Below are 22,229 nucleotides of genomic sequence, written 5' to 3'. Positions count from 1 at the left end.
TGTTTTTATCCAGTTACTTGCATTCTGAAGCATTGAAACCAGTTTCACTCGGCCATTTCGTTCTTGCGCGACCTTTCACTACAATCCCTTGTTGTAATGCGTGGCTCGGCGCTCCCCGGTACAGTTTCCTTTTATGTGCGCGAAGAGATGAGGTATTGGACGCGCAAATCGCCGTCATCAGACCATAGGTCGCGATCGAAGCCGTTTCAAAAAACAAACCAGACTTTTCCATGAAAGTGAAATAACATTTCACCGAGTATATTTATTGTGAACACCCGACCGATTCACCTTCGTTATTCAATAAAAACGATTTAAAATTACAATCCTTGACCTTACAGGGCAGTAAATCGTCATTTACATACTCTTGAATCAAGCGTATACGGAATACATAACATTCGACGTGATGTTCACTTCAGTAGATATAAAGTAATATGGCCTCGGCATTTAGAAATCATTTTTAATAATATAATTCATGGAGGATGTAGATACAAGATAATATAAACTTAGATTAATGTCGTTAACTATGTTATGAAATATATTTTTTTACAAAGATGTATTCATAACAAGTAACAAGCGCGTTGAAATCTCTTACAAGACATTGTAAAACTTGAACCCCTATGAATATGAAATGGTTTCCAACATTTGAATGGCATTTAAATATCGCTATCTAAATGATATTGACATATAAATACATAAACATCGGCTATAGCAGTTTCTAGTTTCGATACTCGACACTGAAGGCGGGTCAAAAAACTCTAACATTGGTTAAAACACATTCGTGCATATCATTATAACTTGATTAGCTTGAGACTGGCCGTTAATTTGAAATTGGAATTTATAAGAAAATATTGATTATGGAATCCGTTTTTATAAATATACTATTTTACACCTTCTTCTCGATTGAAATATGCACGTATGATGATCCGAAAATTAAACAAGAATAATATTCATGATTCGTTATTTACTACTGAAATGTGAATAAATACCATGATATCACATCTGAACCGGACGTGGTATTTTAATAATATATTTTCATCTAATTATTTTAATTATTCAGAAATTATTTATAAATTTTATATAGGATCCAAGTTGGATTTTAAGACTTCGAAGACTACCTAATCTTAAGCGAGTGAGAAGAGACGCAATAAGTTATATTTACATCAGCATTTATATTAAAATTTATGAAAATACGTAGGCGCACAGTGTTGTTTCCTCGTTCTCAGTCATGGCTTCACACTTAAAATAAATAAAGTACGTTATTAATTAGTTCCTTGTGTCGCTGTGATTATAAAATATTGCATTTTATTAGGTACGTGTATTAAAGAAAAGCGAATATAAGATTATGAAATCATAGATTATTTGATGTACATAAAGGAATTCTGTAGCAAAAATAAGTAGTACATTGGTCTTCAATGGTTGGTTAAACCAAGTAGTAATGTTAAAGGTTTCGGCACTTTTTTATAAGGTTTTTAGAAGTTTTTCCAAGTTATTTGTTTCACCGTTGATAAAGATATAAAATTCACATTTAAATGTCATGCGCATTTTCTAATGTGCAGTTTCCATTTTGTTGCATATATATTGACTACTCTGTGATATTTATGACTGTGCATACGCGCTATACTGCGAGATTTATTTTTAACCCTGAATTAATATAATAAATATTTACACCTCTGCAAACTAACACCAAAATTTGTTTCCGTGGGAGTAACAAAAATATGAGTAGTTATAGAGCAAAGATTCCAGCTTAAGATCACGGATACATAGTGAATAAGGTGTAATATGCAGTCAACCGAGCTTTGGGTAAAACTTGAAAACATAAATATCGAATATTTCCAAAAACAAAATGCGATAATATGCGTAGGAGTGTAGTGAATACTGTGTATTTAAATTTACACTTCTTAAGATTAAAATTCAAGCCTTTGTTGTTAAAAACATTGGTTTATATTATAAAAGTTCTGAATATAAGACATACGCTGTAAGTATTTACTTGTGATGTGGAGACGAATGATGAAAAAACTAAATATCGGATGATATTAACGTCATCGAACCGTTGCCTATCATTTAGAAGCTAATTTATGCCAATGACAATTAATGGCTTCATTTGCAAACCGAATTAGTTCGCGATGTTGAACGAGTATGAAAATATCAGTTTTTATTCATATATATGTTATACGTAAATATAATTGTAATATTATTCCACATTTTGAATATAGAATTCATTAAAATTAAATTTATTATGACAACAATTTAGGTTTAATACAATATAATAGAAATCGTGAATATTGAAATCTGGCACTTAGGACTTGGTTATAGAGTCCCGGTGTACACAGTACGTCGCGCGTCGATCCGGAAAATGGAAGGAATGTAGGCTCCACTTAAAACCGGCTTCGTGTATCAGAAGTACTGGTTTTCCTACGTCGCTAATAGCAAATTAATTTATATAACGGCCGTATAATATTTTCCTGCACATTTTACATGGTGAATTGATCGTATAGGGTTTTATGACATGTTTAATTGTACAAATCTTATTGAGTGTAGAGATTATTCGTTTGAGAAATCAAAGATATGCATTATCTGTTAAACGGAATAGTTTATAATTAAACGGAATGTCAGTAATTAAAATGACTGCGGCAGATCTAGATTTAAGCGACATTATACATAAAGGTTCGAAGTAAATACTCTAAGACGATATATAAACGATAGCAAACAAGTTGGCTGACTTAGTGTTGTTGAGGCGTTGGATCCTAATGAAAATCTAAGTTCTCATCACGAAGACACGCTCATCTTCTCTAACGTTACTCGTATAATACATTATCATTAAGAACATATCAAAGAGGCAGCCGACTTGAGTTTTTACACAATATTAAAGATGAGGCACGAGAAAAAAGTCTTTTCAATTCTAATAAACGCTTAGTAATCACCGAATTATTACAATCCAATCAAATTTTCGTCCGTATCTGAGAATACACATGTCATGTTTTGTACATTCAAATACCGTTTATATATGCGTCATAAAGTGGTTAAAACAAGGTTCGTAATACTGTTTACACTGTGATACAAAATACATTCGTATTTATATAGTGACATCACAAAATAATTTAAAGGATAGTAGTGGGTAATTTAAAAATATTCGATGATATGAAAAGATTAATTACTATATGTTATGCTTTTTAACCCAAACAAATAAAGGAATATGCCGGTCGTTCTTTATATATAAACATAGAAAGCGGGGTATACACCTAGACATAGAGGTAGATATATCGCGCTTTGTATCGTACCAGTAAACAAAAATGTTGCATTATTGTATAACAAAGTGCTTTTACATTAATAGTTAAAAAAAGTTGTAATCCGTATATAAAACATGGTCTCATAAGTACTGACTAGATTACCTGCCGGAAGAGATGTTTGCTCATTGCTATGGATATATTTTTATATAATACAAAAAGTGCAAATATGAGTAGAATAATTGGGTTATATTTCTGTCACATGGTCCACGTTGCATCTTATACTATAAGCTTACAAATGTTTTATATAACATATTGAGCCTTTACCAATGCTGTTTTTAGATGATACTCATAATTTTATTTCGACATTTGTTTATTCTAATTAATCGTGTTCTTAATGAGAATTGCCCTCTGGTTCGATATGTCCTACAAATCGGCACGTTCGACAAGTTTAACCAGCATTAGTAACTATTCTACTGGCATTCCAACGAAAATATCTCACCCAGCAACATTATCAGAAGAAACTGCATACATTAAAGTGTTATTTGATTGATTTTTAATGTAAATAAATTAACGTTCGAATTGCTTGCATTAATTCATTCGATGTAGTAAGAATATAAATTTTCGGCAATATATTTAATACATTTAAATAGTATGTGTAAAGAGCAGGTCAATAGTACTAAACTAAACCGACGGGAACGCTTTAGAAGATTAATGAAAGTGGAGGAAATGTAAGAAGTGCGTCACAATATCTAGCCAAGAGATAATCCATAGTCTCTGCCTATCATTATTGAACAGAGGTGTTATACCAAGTATGTAACTGATAATACTAATGCTGAACCTAGTTTGCAATTATGATTATAGCGCATCAAATGTTTTAATTATAATCGCTACTCGTCGCCATTCATTACAGATTACGCATATTACACTTATATTTCCAGACCATTAGCCAAAGTAAAACATCAAAGAATATTAAAGTACGTATCATTGTATGTACGTAATAATATATTTTAATGTTTCTACATAATGATATCTGTAAAAAAAAATAATTCCCGTGTTCTTTGCGTCACGTTTGATGTAAACCACAAGATAATCCAAGGAGACATTATGTATAATATCGACGTAGCGTTGACAAGCAATGATTATTTTTGCAACAAAGGATCCAGGATATGAGACGAGGTCTTTGGGTGATACTGGAACTAATTTCCTAGGACAAAGGACGTATTTACCAGACTTATTTAAAAATTGAAGTTGTACCATAAACAATTACGTTTAAAGTACGGATTATAATGGAACAATGGCGCCTTAAGGCACGAGCAATAAACTAAAGAAATAACTTAGCAATCGGTCAAAACAAGTTTAAAATTACTAACCGTTAAATCGCAACAAATCCTTTCTGACCTTTTTGAATAGGAAATAAAATTGTGGATTTTAACTCGAATGTTAATTGGTCGAGCGAGCTCGGTGCAGTAAGATTTAGAATGCAGACCATTAAAACATAATATAAAGGTTATTTAATAATATTACATTGTGTTCTACATGGTTTCTTTATTAAGAAAAAGTGTTGTACTAATTTCTATGGCCATTTTTTCGTATCAACATTTGAATTAGAATGTGTTTTGAAAGAATTACACCGCGTGTATCTTTTCAAACGCGTCTAACATTGGGGATATCATGTTCTTGAACTTACGGATTAGATTTATTTAAATGCACCGAACGGTTTCATAAATAAATTTGTTTTCGATGTATAACTTGTGCAGGCTAATAACAAAACAAAATGTCTGTTTCAAGTAGGTACTACATACTTGTTTTGGAAAAACAATATAGTAATGGAAAAACTACTGATATCAGAAAAAGAACGCATTTGAGCTAAATTCATAGTACGGAGTAAATGTGGCAACTTAGTTAAGAAAGGGAAGCATAATGTTTGGTCGGACCACAGCCCGCCCGCGCTGTCGCTCGGGGAAGTCTACTTTACGACGTCTGATAACACGGATTAAGGCATTGTTTGTTTTCAACGTACTATTACTTAATCAAAATAAGCGCTTGCCGAGTAAGCGTACTAGCGTTCATAAGTTTTCAATATAACTTGCACACAAATTGAGCAAACTAGACTGCAATTGTATGTAAGTCTTATATTAAAGTAAGTTATAATAAAATAAATAATGGGATTGTAGTAATAATAAATATTCGTCTAATAATAATGGGAATTGCATTCCACGGCAACTTAATTCTTTTGTGTTGTTTACGTACCCTGAAACTTATTTACAGGAATTAACTATATTATAGATATATTGGCTAAAAAGTGAACGATGAGTTTACTATTCTAGTGACTTAGTCGCGGGTCGTTTTTTCGGTCATACTACGGCAGGCAATATTATGCGTTGCAATCTGACTAAGCAATCCTAGCACACATCACTTATAGGTCACATCTAAAGGTGCAAATATATATGTAAGTATCTATAAATATTATATTGGTAAGATCTTTGCTTTAATTAACGTTGACAACAATTTATAATTACGTTTCCTGCGGGTTTTGAAAAGAGAGTAGCTACAATTTTTATTTGAATACCTTCAAGATTGCACCTATATAATCAATGGCAAAATACGAATATATACAATTGTACAGCATGATTTACCAAAAAACATAAGCTACGTTCTGCGCAAAAAAAATATTGATACAAAAGCTGCAGCCGTCAAGTGTTCTCCGGTCGCAGGGTGTTCCTGCCCGGCGTCCAACAGCGCACCTTGCCTATTTAAACTGGTCCCAAAGGATATTGTGTCGCATCCTTTTTAAGTTTCCTCAGAAAACATTGTCGCGGACAAAATGAGATTTAATTGTTTCGCGTTCACAAGGCGACGGCGCGCTCGCAGCCTCTGCGAACAGTTCAGTGTACGGTAGCCGGCACTTGGCAGTCACCTTACCGAGCTATATAAGGCTGCGTCTCGTGGCTCGAGATAAGCTTTGTTTATTTTATTCTAGCGATTAGCTGGCACCGTGTCTTTATTTCCACAGTTTTATGGTGGCATTTTACGGTCGCGGCACGTCTATTTTATATTGTTTGATTGAGGTCACACAACTATTGCGCGTGGTAATGAATGTTTACTGCTTAGTAGCCGCTCGTCACAAGGCGATGAAATGCCAAATTTCATGTAAACACACAAGAGGAGGTCGCCGCGAGAAGAGAGCGTCGTGATCCGTGGGCGGCAGTCTGCTGTCGGCACTTACTTTTTCCTTTAACGAATTCCGAATGTTTGTGTCTGAGGGGAGTGCCGTGGTGGGCACGGTGCGCGCGCGCACCGGCGGCCGCGCTCCCCAGAGCGATCACGCACAGGCACCACAACAACGCACGGGCAGCGATCATGCTGCGACATCACTCGCGGAGCTGGCTCAGGCACGGCCGGCCGGCACAAACTTCCATCGTGTACTGGCCGGGCCGGTTTGTAAGCCTCGCGCTCGCCCGCGCTGCGCCTGCGCACCCACAGACTTAAGCCTTTTCAGACGCGATACCATAACACCTGTGCGTTTAGGCGGGAAATCTTGTTTTTGTTTTATTCGCTAATGAGCGTGTGCCTCCACTTCGGACACATTAAGCTCATGATAAACAAGCCGCACTTACACCATGAGCCTTGAGTGCGGGACTCTTGGAAGTGCTTTGAACACGTAATTTTTAATATTCTTTATCATATACCTACTTTTTATAAGGTAGTGCGACTGCAGAAACTCCAGTTCCTAGCAAGGTCCACCATCTATGATTTTGGTATTTTTTTTTGGTTGTAATCCAAGACATGCTACGAATTTTTTATAGTTTTTTTATTATTACATTTTATAATTTGTAGTACGTTGCAATTTACTTTAATGAGGTTTTTTTTATTTTTTTCTAATGCATTTAAATTTATTTGGGCCTTCAAGGGGTCCTTTACCTTATAGTAACATGCGCTCGTATATTACTCGGTGTTAGTTTTAGTACATGTATACTTCAAAGTAACTTAATAGTAAATATAAAGTAGATGTATATTTTTGTGTGTGTGTGTGGTATAAAAGATATAAATACATTAAAGGGCGCTAACCAAATAGAAACTATTTAAACAAGATAGTAACTAATTCATAAGCTATTGATTTTAGTGGCTCAACAGGACGATATAAGAAATTATTAAATAGTTAATAGGTTCAAGAGATCTTTATTGAATGTCGTGTCTAAACATAATGATGTCTACGTGGGCAACTCCCTCTCACAAGCACAGGTAAACGAGAAGGACGCAGGTACCCGTTGATACGCGCTCGAAAAGGCACGTAACAAAAGTTTTAATAACTACGCACAGCGGCCGGAGATGTGGCCCGTGCTCGGATCTCGTTTGTGGATTTCCAATTCTACTACTGTACTCTCCACAGATTTCCAAGTCAAGTGCCCACATATGAGAGGCCGGGTATAGCGTAATTTTAAATTACGTACTATTTTATTGAACCAGTAAAACAGACGCAGTTGTATAGTGAAGTAGAAATAATAAAAATCACTTTCATAGATTTTGCAAGATATATGCATATGCCTGCAAGTTATTCATACGCCAACATGTGACGTAGGAATATACTGTGCTAATTTACTATTTTCCCAATACTGCACTATAGATTATATTTAAGTACGTGTGTGAGAGAAATTGGATACAGATACAAAGAGTCGCCGACGATATTCGATCTAAGTCGCGCTGAAGTATTATAAACCACAAACATTAATATTGTACAAGATGTGTGTAATTATAAACGTCAATATTAACTAGAACATGGCCGACTTATAAATAAGAGTCCGCTTCTGTGCATTTGTTTGGAAAATACTTAAGACCTTTAATAGGTATTGAGGAATCAACTCTTCAATCAAATCAAACTTAAATATCAATTAAACTTAAAATATTCAGAGTTTTGGTATTATATCAATTATATAAAATAAAAGAAAACAAATTCTTATAAATTTATAATCAACTTAAACTGAAAACATACTCACATTTATTGCTAAAGTCGCTTTAACATAAACGCTTAAAAGTATTTTGTATGACAAAAGCGTTTCATTTGCCCCTAAACATCTAATCTACATAGATTGTGTAAGTTTGTTCCCCAGAACAGCAATGGAGTTCAACGGGCGCGGAATACCTTACGTTTGTGTATAGTAATACAACCAATACAGACTTTGTTGTTGAATCGCAATATGGAACCAAATCATGGAATATAATATTATATAATATAGAAATAGTCATACATAATAAAAGTTTTAATTAAATATAGAAAAAAAATATGTTAAATTTTTTTAAATTTATTGAATCGCATATTTTTCTAAATGGTAACCTAATTGATATATTATGGTTTGGGAGATGTAATCAACTATAAATATAACGGAAAACAGCACAAGCATCTAATTCTTATGAATATTAAAGAAACCCATCAGGCACCCAGCATTACGACTTAAAGACAAATCAGCGGGTAAAAACCACGGTGTCCACGGCTTAAATCTACATAATATATGATAACGGTTTGTTGAGAATAGATGAATGACATTAATGTACATATTCGTTTATTTCCACACATACAATCATAATAAAGAAATGAAAACGGCTAGAGAAAAACGAAAACTTTAATAAGAGCATCTTGCAGCTGAATTAGGAAAAAGTTGAGGCAATTATTACTATAATGTGATTGCTGAAATAAAAGTGTGAGAAGGGTACCAACATCATAGTCCCTAAGTGACAACATGTACCTAGTAACTTCTAAATAGAAAAAAAAGCCGACTACGTGTTCACCGCTATGGTCACCCATCATAGCTTTTTTCCTGACTAAGAAGATATTAAAAACGTAATTGAAAACTTAGCTTATTTCAATTTAATTGTATGTATAGTTCTGCCTGTTTACTGTAAAATTCCTTTATTGGCCGACAGTAGCAGTAAATCTCTTGATGACGGCACGAAACGTGTGTATTAACACTCCACAGTCAGTAGTGTCAATTATTTATTATTTACTCCACTTAGATAACTTTGTTTACATACAAAGGTATGTGGGATTGCACGAGCGCGCGTTGAACTCTTTATGAAAGTGCCCATACGTCTCTACAAACGGCGAATGAAAAATGAACCGGCTATACGAGTACATTGCTTCTCTAATACTATTTCGCTCTTTATTGTGTGATACAGAGCCAGTAGCGTATACGATCTATTTAAATATGTCGTATAACGGCATCGCGGATTGCTCGGTGTAGTGGTAGTGCCTCCACATTCCTGGACCGCGGAGGCTTCTCTAGTCTAGAAAGCTCTCACAAATCTATTTTACGTGACTATAAACGTTTTGAGTATATAGTTCATGTCGCACGATCCGCAAACAGTTGGTGCTTTATTTAAGGTGGTAGCTCAAGGTCCATTTTCATACATTTTGTTTCGGCTTTAATCTGGGTAACTAAACAAGTATTGGCAAGTAAAGAATTTAAATTCACGTCTAGTTAGTGATTAGTTCTCGCAGTTGAAAGAAAAATGTAAAAATAATTAATAATCATGGATATTTCGGCCTTTAAAATTTAATATGACGAAATTTTAAACAAAGTTCGTGATGTAACTTATTAGGAGTCTAAGTCTAGACTGAAAACAGTCGATGTTAATCATGGCTTGATTTATGCGCTTGAAGTGTTGTCTTGAAATATCAATCATAAATTGATTTAACTAGTTCGCCTCTAAATATAAGTTTTGCAAAAACACTTCCTATTCAAATCAATATCGAATGCCAAATTAATTCGCCCGCGCCTCAGTTCTCACGATCCTCTACATAGAACTTTAATAGCCAGATGATTGGACGCAAAAAAATCTGTTTTAGATCTCCGATTATATGTAAGCTACACGTTTATATATCTACTCGTTCGATGAAGAAAAACACTCTGTGGAATTTGTTGTTTAATTAAATATACCATTTCCTGTAGTTTTAAAATAAATTTTAAATATATTCATTTTTACCATTCACATAAATAGAAAAAGTAATATTCTTGTTTGAATTCAGCCTAAATAAGTTCGGTAATATTCAGTGTATATCCGGAATTAAAATAAATATCTAAACATATTACTAACGTAATTACTTTTTTATGATATTTTCCAGATATGTGGATATTTTATTGAGGTATATCACGTGCCGTAAAACCTAGGTCTAATACTGTTACAAGCAGATGCAAGTAACTGATCGTCAGATTTTATTCTGCTATAAACACTAACATATTGAGCGTTGACCCTGGGCGCCCACGTCTACACCCGATCAAACTTCGCTCCACCCGATACCCTTTGTGTTATATACAAACTTACTTTATTATATTTTCTTATATCGTACAATTGGCGTGCTAAGATTTCGAGTTAGTCTTAGGTCTGGTACAGTGTTATTGGGTTTTGTGCCGGATATCTGTACAGGCAATATAGCGTAGCGAAAAGTGGGTGCGCCAGTTGCGCTCCTGCCCCCAGAAGCATATATAGGCACTTTGTATGAACTTATATCGCAAAACAAGTATATTGAAATATGAGGCAAATAATCAAGAAAGGAATATTGCATGGAGGCAAGATTGATATATTGAAAATCGGTTAATATTATTAAAATAATATTTTTGTCTGCTGTTTCCTACTACAAGTATTATGACAACAGAGTAATAAGATTTTATGGCTTTTTTATTTAAATAAATTTGTACACGTTATATCCAGAGCTTGCGTAGGGATCGTCGCCTATATAGACAAAACAGTTACTTACCCTGATGGACTGTTTGATACCCGTCGTTTAACACTTCCCTTTATTATGACCGCGACGTTACTTTTTCTGTTTATTACTGAAGAGCTGGACTTGAACGCGCAATTAGGCTTATCTTTCCAAAAATGCGGACAACATAGTCCCTCGCGTAATAGATAACTTTGAGCCTTAAACTAGTTCTCTTAAAGCCTATCTTCACCCACAATCTTAAGTTCTCGACACCATGTATTCTCGGGACGACGTACTAGCGTCACATTTAAATTTGTATCATACGTCGTAACAGGTGCTGCGACCGTGATGTACCGCTGCATACCAGCCACGCATATCCACACGAATTATCACATTTCATACCTCTAAATGTGGAATTTCATCACCGTTGAGTAATGTTTAAATAAGTATTTTTAACGCACATCTACAATACAATTGGTCATTTATAAGTTTCATACTGTACAATGTTGGATATATATCGTATATTTTCCTTTAGTGCAAAGCATGATTCTCTATTTATAAGTACTAGTGTATAAGGAAAAAATAATTCATTAAAATTATATGATTCCTACATTTGGAGCAATTCTCAAGTCGTGGATATTTAATCTATTGCATCTGCCAATGGAATATATAGTAAAACTAATCACCCTGTTTACGGTCACAAGAAAGATACGCACTTATTCATCAGGTCACATAGTGTACTTTTAACATCCTTTTCTGTTTAATGATTTCTTATGTTTACGCGAATGTTAGACATTGAAATAAAAACTATTTAAACGGATTTTATCGCGGTTTTTTATATTATTATTTTCTCCCGACGTTTCGAAGACTTTGCAGCCTTCATGGTCACGGGGGGGACTGAGGTGTTGTTCATCCGTAAAGTCAAAGTTACAATATCTACCTACATTTTTCAAATATACAACTTTAGAATAGTCAAATCAGACCCGACTAACAAGATATTGAAGGCTACTAGCACTTTAATAAAAAATTACTCCGATAAATTAAATCTCGACGTAAACTTACTCGTTCCTTCGTGTGCAAAACCGCCTAAACTGTATGGACTGCCGAAGATACACAAGTTAAATGCTCCACTACGTCCCATTGTGAGTCAGATCGACACACCAACCTACAGATTGGCTCAGCACGTAGCAAAAGTGCTTTCACCCCTCAGAGGAAACACTAGAGCATCTGTGAAGGATTCATACCAATTTGTCAGCGACATTAAACACCTACAGTTAGCTGACAATGAAACAATGGTCAGTTTTGATGTCCAGTCTCTCTTCACGAGCTTACCATTACAAGATTGCATCAAAATTGTGTCTAAGAAGTTAGTAGATAATAACATACCTGTGGAATATGCAGAACTACTCCAACACTGCCTTACATCTGGCTATATGTTGTGGAATGATCAGTTCTATGTACAAGTAGAGGGTGTAGCGATGGGCTCCCTTGTATCTCCGGTAGTCGCCGATATATTCATGGAGGACTTCGAGGAGACAGCCCTGACAACATCACCGGTCTCTCCAAGGTTTTACAAACGGTACGTAGATGATACTTTCACAATTTTACCATCGGACAAAGTATCTGCATTTTTAAATCACCTTAACTCCATCAATAATAAAATCCAATTCACTATGGAGTTAGAACACAACAAATCTCTTGCTTTCTTGGATGTTTTAGTCATTCGTAATCCTGATCAGACCTTAAGTCATACTGTGTATCGGAAACAGACTCATACTGATAAATATCTGAACGGTGAATCTCACCACCATCCAAAACAGTTAGCTACCGTGGGCAAATCATTGTTTCAGAGAGCACGAGGAATCTGTGACGAGAAACACCTGGCCGCTGAGCTAATACTGCGAGACAACAAGCTCCAAATTCCACGCCGCCGTCACAGAGACCGAGTGAAACCAGCCACAGTTGAACGTGTTCCGGTTGTACTACCATATGTGAGAGGAGTCACCGACAAGATTGGCTACATCCTGAAGCGTGCTTCAATAAAAACCTATTTCGAGCCGCCTAAGAAGATTAGTCAATTTTTACCACCTGTCAAGTGCCATATACCTCTGCAAGAACCGGGTGTATACAAGATAGACTGCAACTGTGGCCTCTCTTATATAGGACAAACAAAAAGAAATATAGGGACCCGCGTAAAAGAACATATAGCTGACGTGAAACACCGACGCTCTACGAAGTCTGCAGTCGCTGAACATTCTGAAGGAGGCTCCAATCATTATTTGCGATTAGACAAGCCACAAATCCTTGCCAAAGAACACCGATTCCTGCCTAGGATGATTCGCGAGGCTATTGAAATAAAAAACACCCAAATTTCAATAGGGAAGATGGTTGGAAGCTTGCACAAGCCTGGGATCCTGTTCTACATTTAATTAAATCGGATCCCAAAAGACCGGCTGCCAGACCTCAAGACACTGTGAGCTCATTCTGCATAGATCGGACCGTCAACAGATAAAAATTTTATAAAGTTGTATATTTGAAAAATGTAGGTAGATATTGTACTCAGTCCCCCCCGTGACCATGAAGGCTGCAAAGTCTTCGAAACGTCGGGAGAAAATAATAATATAAAAAACCGCGATAAAATCCGTTTAAATAGTTTTTATTTCAATATCCTTTTCTGTTTGTTTAAATATGATATTTAAAAAAATAACCATGCATTTGATTTTAGTTGATAGTTTTTTTGATTATTTCATTTAATAAACTTGAGAAACATGTTTATTTTGGAATATGAAGTATATCAAAGTGTAACGTGCACTTAAAAGAATGTAGAAACATTGTTCACTTTACATAAATGAAACCTAACATTTAGTTCTTCAAATATTTCTATAATGTGTTAATCCGGAATTTCATCTTAATGTCTCATTCGACTAATGCGTGTTTTATCAGTATTAAATTACCAAAAGTCGTATATTAAAACGAGGGAATTTATTACCACTGATTTACAACTTTTATACCATTAGTGCTTATCAAATTATTTTAGTATGACCCAAAGTTTTTGCGATTGTAAGCATGTTTCATGTTGGTTGAGTTTTTTTTCTTGCTTTGTATGACGAGACGAGCTTGCCGTTCGCCTGATGGTAAGTTATACGACCGCCCATAAACAGTAGAAACACCATCCAACACATTGAATTATTAATTATTGTTTGGTATTCCACTGCGCTCGTCATGCTGAAACATGAGATGTTATGTCTTATTATATCCAGTAGTTACACTTGCTACAATGTCTTTTAATCCGAAACGCAACAGTAACTACGCACTACTGCTGGGCGGCAGAAATAGATATTGAGGTGGTATGTACCTACTCAGGCGGACTTTTCACATAATATGAGAGACCTATCGACTTGGTAAGGGAAGAAAAATACATACAATGATTGGTTCTAGGAGTTATAATTTACATCTGTAACTAAGAGCGTAGCCAGCTTTAAATTCAGTGAAAGATGGCAGGCAGTTGGGGCAAGATGTATTTTTTTTAAATAGATAATTACATTAACCTATGCAGGTTGCTTACCATGTATAACCATGTGGTTATCCCAACAATATAACTAGAGCATGTAGAAAAGTATGTAATTTAGGTATGGCAACAGCCGCTTCTGCCTATCTACGCACATATAAGCATAAAACAAAGTATATTTGAAAAAGGTACTGTTTCGAATTATGTTTAGAGGAATATCAAAGACCACACGTGCGAATACGCTTGAAACTCAACATCGGTAGTTCCCCTTTAAATGAGCAGATCGTTCTAGGAATACAAATAATGCCATTTATATGTTATACAGCAACATTTGCATTACACGCAATATGATCGCTAATTATAGGTCTATGGTAAATAAATTAACAGTAGTTGGTGACTGTGACGAATTTATAGTGACCATTAAAAATCAAAGAGGTCGGAAGCGGATATTTTTATTTTTAAGTGTAGCTTTGTTCGGAATAAGAATAACAGACTAAACAATCTGAGACTGGCAATTTAAAACATACATTAAATTCAAATATCGAACATTTTAACAATTAACACTAAATTGACTCAAGTCTCGTCTATCCTCTTTTATGCAGAAACTAATTAAACGTAATACCGTATATCAGATTCAGAAATATGAGCCTTTATAATATCTTCTTTTATTAATAAGAGAACTAAAGTGAGGTATCGATTATGGTGTTAGAATATTAATGATCGTGCAGGGAAGATGTCAAAGGGTCCAGTAGGCCGGCGTCGGCTAGACGGCCGCGGCTGCGTTAGCTAACAAAGGACCAAGCCACTTGACAGCATTGTGCTTTTACAATGGGCATTTGATTTGGCCTATTGTACGAACAGGTACAGATCACTGCTTACATCGCCTTCGAAGAGGTAATCCTTACCAAGGTTTGTCTCAACTCGAGTACTTTTGTAAATGAATGTTGATTGCTGATATTTTGTGTTATTTTACGTTACAATGTACGAAACTCCTCTTTGCTACTTCGTGAAATGTTAAAAGTTAATTGTACTATTTTAATGTTACGATGTTGTTTATCTTGTTTGGAGAAAATTATGAACTATTATTCGCAATAATGATTTGATATTTAGAAAACAAAGGTAAAATAATAATTTGAATTGAATTTGGATACATCTCATATTATTTTAATACTTTTAGTTTATTTATAAACTAGCTTCCGCTCGCAGCTTCGCCCGAGTGGATTTCGGACTTCAAAAATGGAGCCGGTCGCGAACGTTCGAGAATGTTCGTTTTACGAAGCTACTCGCTAGGTGATTCGCTAGCCTCTAGGTGCCAAGCAAGCCGCCTGCCTGTGCGTTCGCGACCTTATATATATATACAAAAATAATCCTTATAGCATGATTCAGTATTCACGCATGATGGCTTATTATTAGCGTATTTCATGTATAACTTTGGTGTTTCTATACCGATTTCTGTGATTCTTTTTTATGGAATATTTAATAATGTTAACTGTTTTAATTAGGGATGACTGAGAGTGTTATAAACGTAAGAGTAGACAAATATAATGAGAAAGCTTCGAACTGCTAAGCTATCGGGAGTTACACGTGTTATTGTGAGTCAACCATAAAAGATAGACACATGCTGTCGTGGGATATTTTTTACATAATTTTAAGGAGAACATTTCCGTCATACATGATTTCTGGGTAGCTTTAACCATTAAGGTTGCACACGCAACGGAATCTTAAAAAATGGAGTAACTTCTCCCGTTTTCCCAACATTTCCCTTCACTGCTCTGCTCCTATTAATTGTAGTGTGATGAAAAGTATACTATAACCAGCACAGGAGTATGACAAATAATTGAACCAAGTTTCGTTAAAATCCGTCGAGTAGTTTTTGTTTCTATAACGGTTATACAGACAGACAGACAAAAATTTTACAAATTGCATTTTTGGCATCAGTATCGATCCCTAATCACCCCCTGATAGTTATTTTGGAAATATATTTCATGTACAGAATTGACCTCTCTACAGATTTATTATAAGTATAGAAGATAGTCAAAGTCTAGTCAGACTAGCGGGCTATAAATCTAGGAGTTGTGTGCAAACTAGCTTGTGGCAATTAGACGAAACTACAAAACGGAGCGCTTTATATATACAGATATCTGAATTAAATGGTGTCTGCCTGATTACGAAACATTGGCTTTTTTAAAGCATACGGTCATTGGTACCTTATATTTATTCACGCATTTTGAGCTTTTTGATTGTTAATGTGTATTAATATTCGATACAGCTGCCTTTTAGTTTCGCAAAGTAGTCTAAGCTATTTTTATCAAAAAAAGACATTTGAGAGTAATTGGAAATGACACAATAGCTGATGGTGGCTAAGCCATAATTTTTTGAAGCAATGGACTCAATTTTGCAAAAGGAATTAACAACTAGTGTCTAATAGAGAACTGTAAAATGTTTTACGTTTACCTTAACACCTAATCGAAAACCGGTGATTGACTCATCTTAGACAAGATTGTGAGATATTTACTCTTTCCGACGAAAAGCTTATAAAGTAAACTTGAATGTGAAAGCCGTGGTGGCTCCTCTGTATGTAATTGCAGCTTTAGCCTGTTAACGTTTATAAAAAACCCTAAAAAAAGTTCATGCTTATTGTTACACAAGTATGTTTATGCATGTTCTCTATTCGCCAAATAAAATACCACTAGTTCTTAAATGTCAATCTAATATTTTATGCAATAGGTCATTGCATCGATGGTCGAATTTCAACATCTATAATGATAATATCATGAACATTTAATCTATCGAGGAAAATTTCTGGACACCGGTGGCAGGTGTATCGTATGTGAAAGTCCGCCAGGGCAGGTACCATCGGAGTGTCTATTTCTGCCGCCAAGGAATAGTGTTTAGTCAATGTTGTGTTCCGGTTTGAAGAATATTGGAACCCAGTGTAACTGGACATTATAAGACTTAACATGTCTCAGAGTGGCGAACTCAGTGGAATACCTAACAATACTTTGTAAGTCATCAGCGACCAGCTTACCATCAACGAACGGAAAGCAATGAAAAAATAACTTAAAAACTTTCCATAGATACAACCAAGATAACATTTCCCACATTAATTGCGAAAAATATTAATTTATAAGATACGTTGAATGAATGACATTTCTTGCATATGTAAATGTATAATCCTGTTTGTGTAAAGACATATAAACAGAAATGTCGATTATTTCGTGCTCCATCAGTTCTTTTATGATCGCAAACCGCGAGCATGATGTATGCGTATCCTGTCTAACATACAAGATCAATGAAGTTAATGGCCTCTTAAAACTTCGTAATATAATACGTCGCTTTTCGGCTGCTTTAATTAATTTAAATTGACGTATATGCAAATTCATTTGTCAAGCCACGGACACGTCTAATGCTTATTGAGTGTATATTTTTAAAAAAAAAGTTTATTAAACAATTTTGTATTTTGTTTCACATAACCTAGGGCATATTATCATAGACTGCGGTTGACAGCACTTTTAGCTATTACATTATCGATTTATAGTCCCGTTATACGATAGCTTTCCACGCCGATTCTAGTCTATAATCGATATGTTAACGAAATTCCACATTTCACATTAATTAAGAATCAAGAGTTAACATCACGCGAGGTCATTACATTCACATAGGAGCGTAGCAATCAATTTTTAAGGTCCAATAACAATCAAAACGTAGCACCGCGGAGAAAATAAAAGATAAAACACGGACGCCACTAGAAATATTAATTCCCATGTTACCGCTCGTTAATACTAAACGTTGGAACTTAATAATTGTGGCAGATTATAAAATGTTGATAATAAAAAACGCATTCTTGAGTTTCAGTATCCCACTGCGACGGGGTTGGGTGATTCGGACTTTATGATATATTACCTCTACAACAGCCTTGCATGTTCGATATCAAATAATGAATTGAAAAGCTATAATAATAGGGTCCGTTTTTGTTCAAACCATATGCTGTTTGTTTTGTTGTATGCAGCGTTAATAATAACGAATACGTTTTAAAGTTAGGCAATAGCAAGAAATCGGAGAGCGTGGCAGATGCCACCCCCGACAGCTCGTTTTAATCGCCTCAATAAGTCAAAGGAAAAAATATTTGATATCGATATCTACTCGATCATAAAACCGATCCAACTGTTCCTTTTGTTTAAAATGTTCTGCGGCTTGTACTCGCAGGTAGATACAAAAACTCTAGCCTTCTAATTAAAAGATTTCGATCTCTCGTTTAGCTATGTCTAATCGAGATATTTCGATTTAACTTGCATCTATTACTTACACTTGACAATATTCTTTTCATAGTTTTTAAATGTGTAGAAGCTTTTGTGTGGAAACGAATATTTATCAGTTTTCGACATTACATAGGTACGATGGTATCTGATAAGATTGAAAAGGGTTTTAAAATTAGTTATCCGTGAAAGGTTAAGAGTCTACGTCATGTTATGCAAAGATTGTTGAGAATGCATTATGTTATGAAGATAATATGCGTCCCAAGAAACGCTCCGAGCTGTAGTTTTGATGGTATCGTCTGATATTCGGAAACGATCGAACCAACGTGTACGTTTTCATTGTTCTTGTTATATATTTTTTATTTAATATTCTTAAAAAAAAAAATAATAATAAAAAGAAGTTTTTTTATAGGACAAATTATTGCGCCATTATTTATGACTACTAAACACAATTGAAAGAGTAAGTTACAATGCATACAACTATTAAATAGAATATATTGTCGATTGTTAATCCTAAACAACTAGGACGAATCGACTTCATAAATGTAGATAATGCGGTTGGTAAATATGATATTTACATTAAAATAAAATATAATTAAGTAAGAAGACTTAAAAGCTTGACATGCAATAAAACTAATTTAAAACCAAAATTACATAATGCATTCAATATTAATTTAGCAGCGATTTTCTTTTAAAACAAAATTTACTTCACATTACTCGAAGAAATGATCGGGTGTCAAAGATAAAGGTGGAGTTTATTCAGTTCTGAAATTATAATGATCCAGACAGATGCACTTTTGACATACGAAACGAACAAAGGCCCGCTTATGTTCGCACGCTCACTACAAAAGTTATTTTTTGCATCCAAAGATTCCGAACGAAATCTAAACGCGAATCACACATTGTGGGAGTGATTCTTCTTTTTCAAAAATTAGTTTTATTTCATTCGTCCCTAAACGTTGCCCTTGTCTTCCGATTCTGTGAAAAAGAAAACTGTTTTCTACCAATGAATTCTTTAGTAGGTTTATAAGTATATTTGGTGACAATCACTATATGTTAATGCCATACTCAAACACCGTCGGTTTGTCTCCATATCGGTATTGGTTGGCAAGTCCGCATCTGTGTATAACTGTGAATGTATCGTTAGTTTGAGATTGAAGTACATAATATTTTATTACCTAGACTCATGTCTGTATAAGAACAAATATACTTACTTATTGAATATTTAAAAATCCATTATGAATACAACATATCGATGATAATTTAAAAAAATCCACTTGACTGAGTGACGGACACGTCGCGACGTATAAATCTCGGATGTAAAAACCCCGTGCGACACCTACTGACAACGAAAATGGACGATTAAAATCAAAAATAAACTACAACATGGTGTGCTTTTGTCTTACTCGTGTCTACAATAGGCTTTATCTTTAGGACGCCATGGCCTGTTCCCTGGTAAAAAAAAAAACATGGCGAGGGTAAAGTGGCCCGCGCAGGTAACTTTCCGCCATTTTGTTCACCTTTTTATTGTTGTTCTTTTTTCAATAATCCGCAAGTTTTATTGCTTGTTAGGTAGTTTGTTACATGACCGAAATCACTAATTAAGCAGCGGGGACACGCCGCTACAAAATATTTATCATTAAACTGTGTTTTATTTTTTAACATGTCGCAAAGAAAAAACAATTTGTACGAGATAATATCACAGTAGTATGGTGTAGACTTTAACGACTTATAATGGATGATGTTTCCATTGTAATTAACGATTATAAAATTGATAATTATCTAAAATGCTTGTTGGTCACACAGGAAATATATAACACCCTCACACAGGTTTACAACCTCGCACAAAGTAAGTATATACATATACCTAATCAACCGCCATGATTTTTATATGCAAATTAAAAAGTGACCAGACAAAAAATCTCATTTATTTTATTATTTACATAATTGATAATTTCCTGTGATTTAAGTTTTGCGTTTTAGCAATGAAGGAGTTTCATAATAATTCGTATGATATTGAATGTTAAGAACAGTAAGGGTATTTATTAACTGTGCAAAAGTATCCTACTAACATTATAAATGCGAAAGTGAGCGAGGATGGATGTATGTATGTATGTTACTCGTTCACGAAAAAACTACTGAACAGATTTGGATGAAACCTTACAGTAATATTGGTTGTACATCATAATAACACATAGGCTACAATTTATAATGATTTCGGCGTACGCTGCCTAAACCGTTGGAGTTAGACAAAGATGATTTGTCGTAGGATTGTTTGTCCAAGTAGTTCTTAATAAAAATCCGCGACAGCATATATTTACCTTTTATGTGGACGCCACAATGACGCCACGACGCCACAATGAATGAATATAGTGAGCCATAAATATAATTAAATCAGCCACTTTTTTCACAATGCACATTTTAGAATATTAATCTTATCAAAATAAATATATTTATCGCTTTAAGTATATAATGTAAATAAACTTTGTCTTTTTTGTAACCAATGCATATTATAAAACTAAGTTCTCTTTTCTGTTTGTTTGTATGTTATCGACTTTCTCAAAATCTACTGAACGGATTTTTATGAAATTTCGTATTGAGATAGTTGACCTTGGAGAGTTTATAGGCTAATTTCTATCCCGGGAAAATATACAGCGAAGCCGCGAGCAAAAGCTAGTAAAATATAAGAGTAACACCTTCTTTACAAACTCTTAATAGTCAAAGTAAAACAAATTAAAGGCGAGATAAACAAAGATAAAAAGAATTGCTAGTATAATGCACACCAATTTTAAATCAAACAACTATGTCTAGTAGGATAAAAGCTTTTTAATATTTTTCATTTATATTTTTTCACGCATCTAATTGATTATTTTTTGCCTTACTAACTACTAATACTTAACTACTAATTTACTATAGTTACCATTTAAGTTGTAGCTATTACCGAGTCTATCGGAATAGATGGTATACCCATCGTAGTATGTACTACGTACGGTGGTTCATGTCAGATTATTTTTACTGCCCGCGCCCTTACACTACGTAATCATGATAAGTGCTGCTACTAGGAGCCACTAGTTATGAGATTTTATGTTGCGTCGATATCGATGTCGAGATTTGTTATTCCTTTTATACTGTTTTAATATTCTAATTTTGATAAACAGTATTTTTATAATGACTTTTGCGACATTTCAATTGGTAGAGAGGAGTAAAAAACTCGGACGGTTTCCCGTACTTAAGTAATAAGAAAACTTAATTACAATTTTTAATTTAATTCGCTGACATTCAAACAAAAATTACATACAACACAAGAAATTCACTATCTTCTTGGAAAATTGGACCTTAGTCCTTTTATAAAACAAAATGCTGCTATACTACGTTAGCGTCATGTGTTAATGGCTATCGATAGGGAGCTTCGATATATCAACATGTCACTATCTTACAAATTATAAGAAGAGCATCGACACGTAGGCCTTTGTCTTCTTAATTTAAGCGCTATTATGTCCGTGTTCATTGCGGCAACCAATTGCGTATAAATGAGAACTGTG

The 22,229-nt window shown here is 34.6% G+C and overlaps 1 protein-coding gene across 2 annotated transcripts in view; it reads right to left on the bottom strand.

Annotated features, from left to right (window-relative positions):
* Nucleotides 1-22,229, bottom strand: part of LOC115455774 (epidermal growth factor receptor) — a 117,309-nt gene that overhangs the window by 8,851 nt on the left and 86,229 nt on the right. The window contains exon 1 of one of the 2 annotated variants that reach the window (XM_030184470.2): nucleotides 6,454-6,666. The exons of the other annotated variant lie outside the window; for it this stretch is intronic. Within the exon in view, the coding sequence (XP_030040330.1) occupies nucleotides 6,454-6,589 (136 nt within the window). The 5' untranslated portion in view covers nucleotides 6,590-6,666. Of the gene's footprint in view, nucleotides 1-6,453; nucleotides 6,667-22,229 lie in introns of those variants that run through there. 2 annotated transcript variants of the gene reach the window in all.

Source organism: Manduca sexta, chromosome 27 (genome assembly GCF_014839805.1).
Source record: "Manduca sexta isolate Smith_Timp_Sample1 chromosome 27, JHU_Msex_v1.0, whole genome shotgun sequence".
In the NCBI taxonomy this organism is placed as follows: Eukaryota; Metazoa; Arthropoda; class Insecta; order Lepidoptera; family Sphingidae; genus Manduca; species Manduca sexta.
Note: the sequence above shows the minus strand (reverse complement) of the source record. Positions and strands in the feature narration are given on the sequence as shown.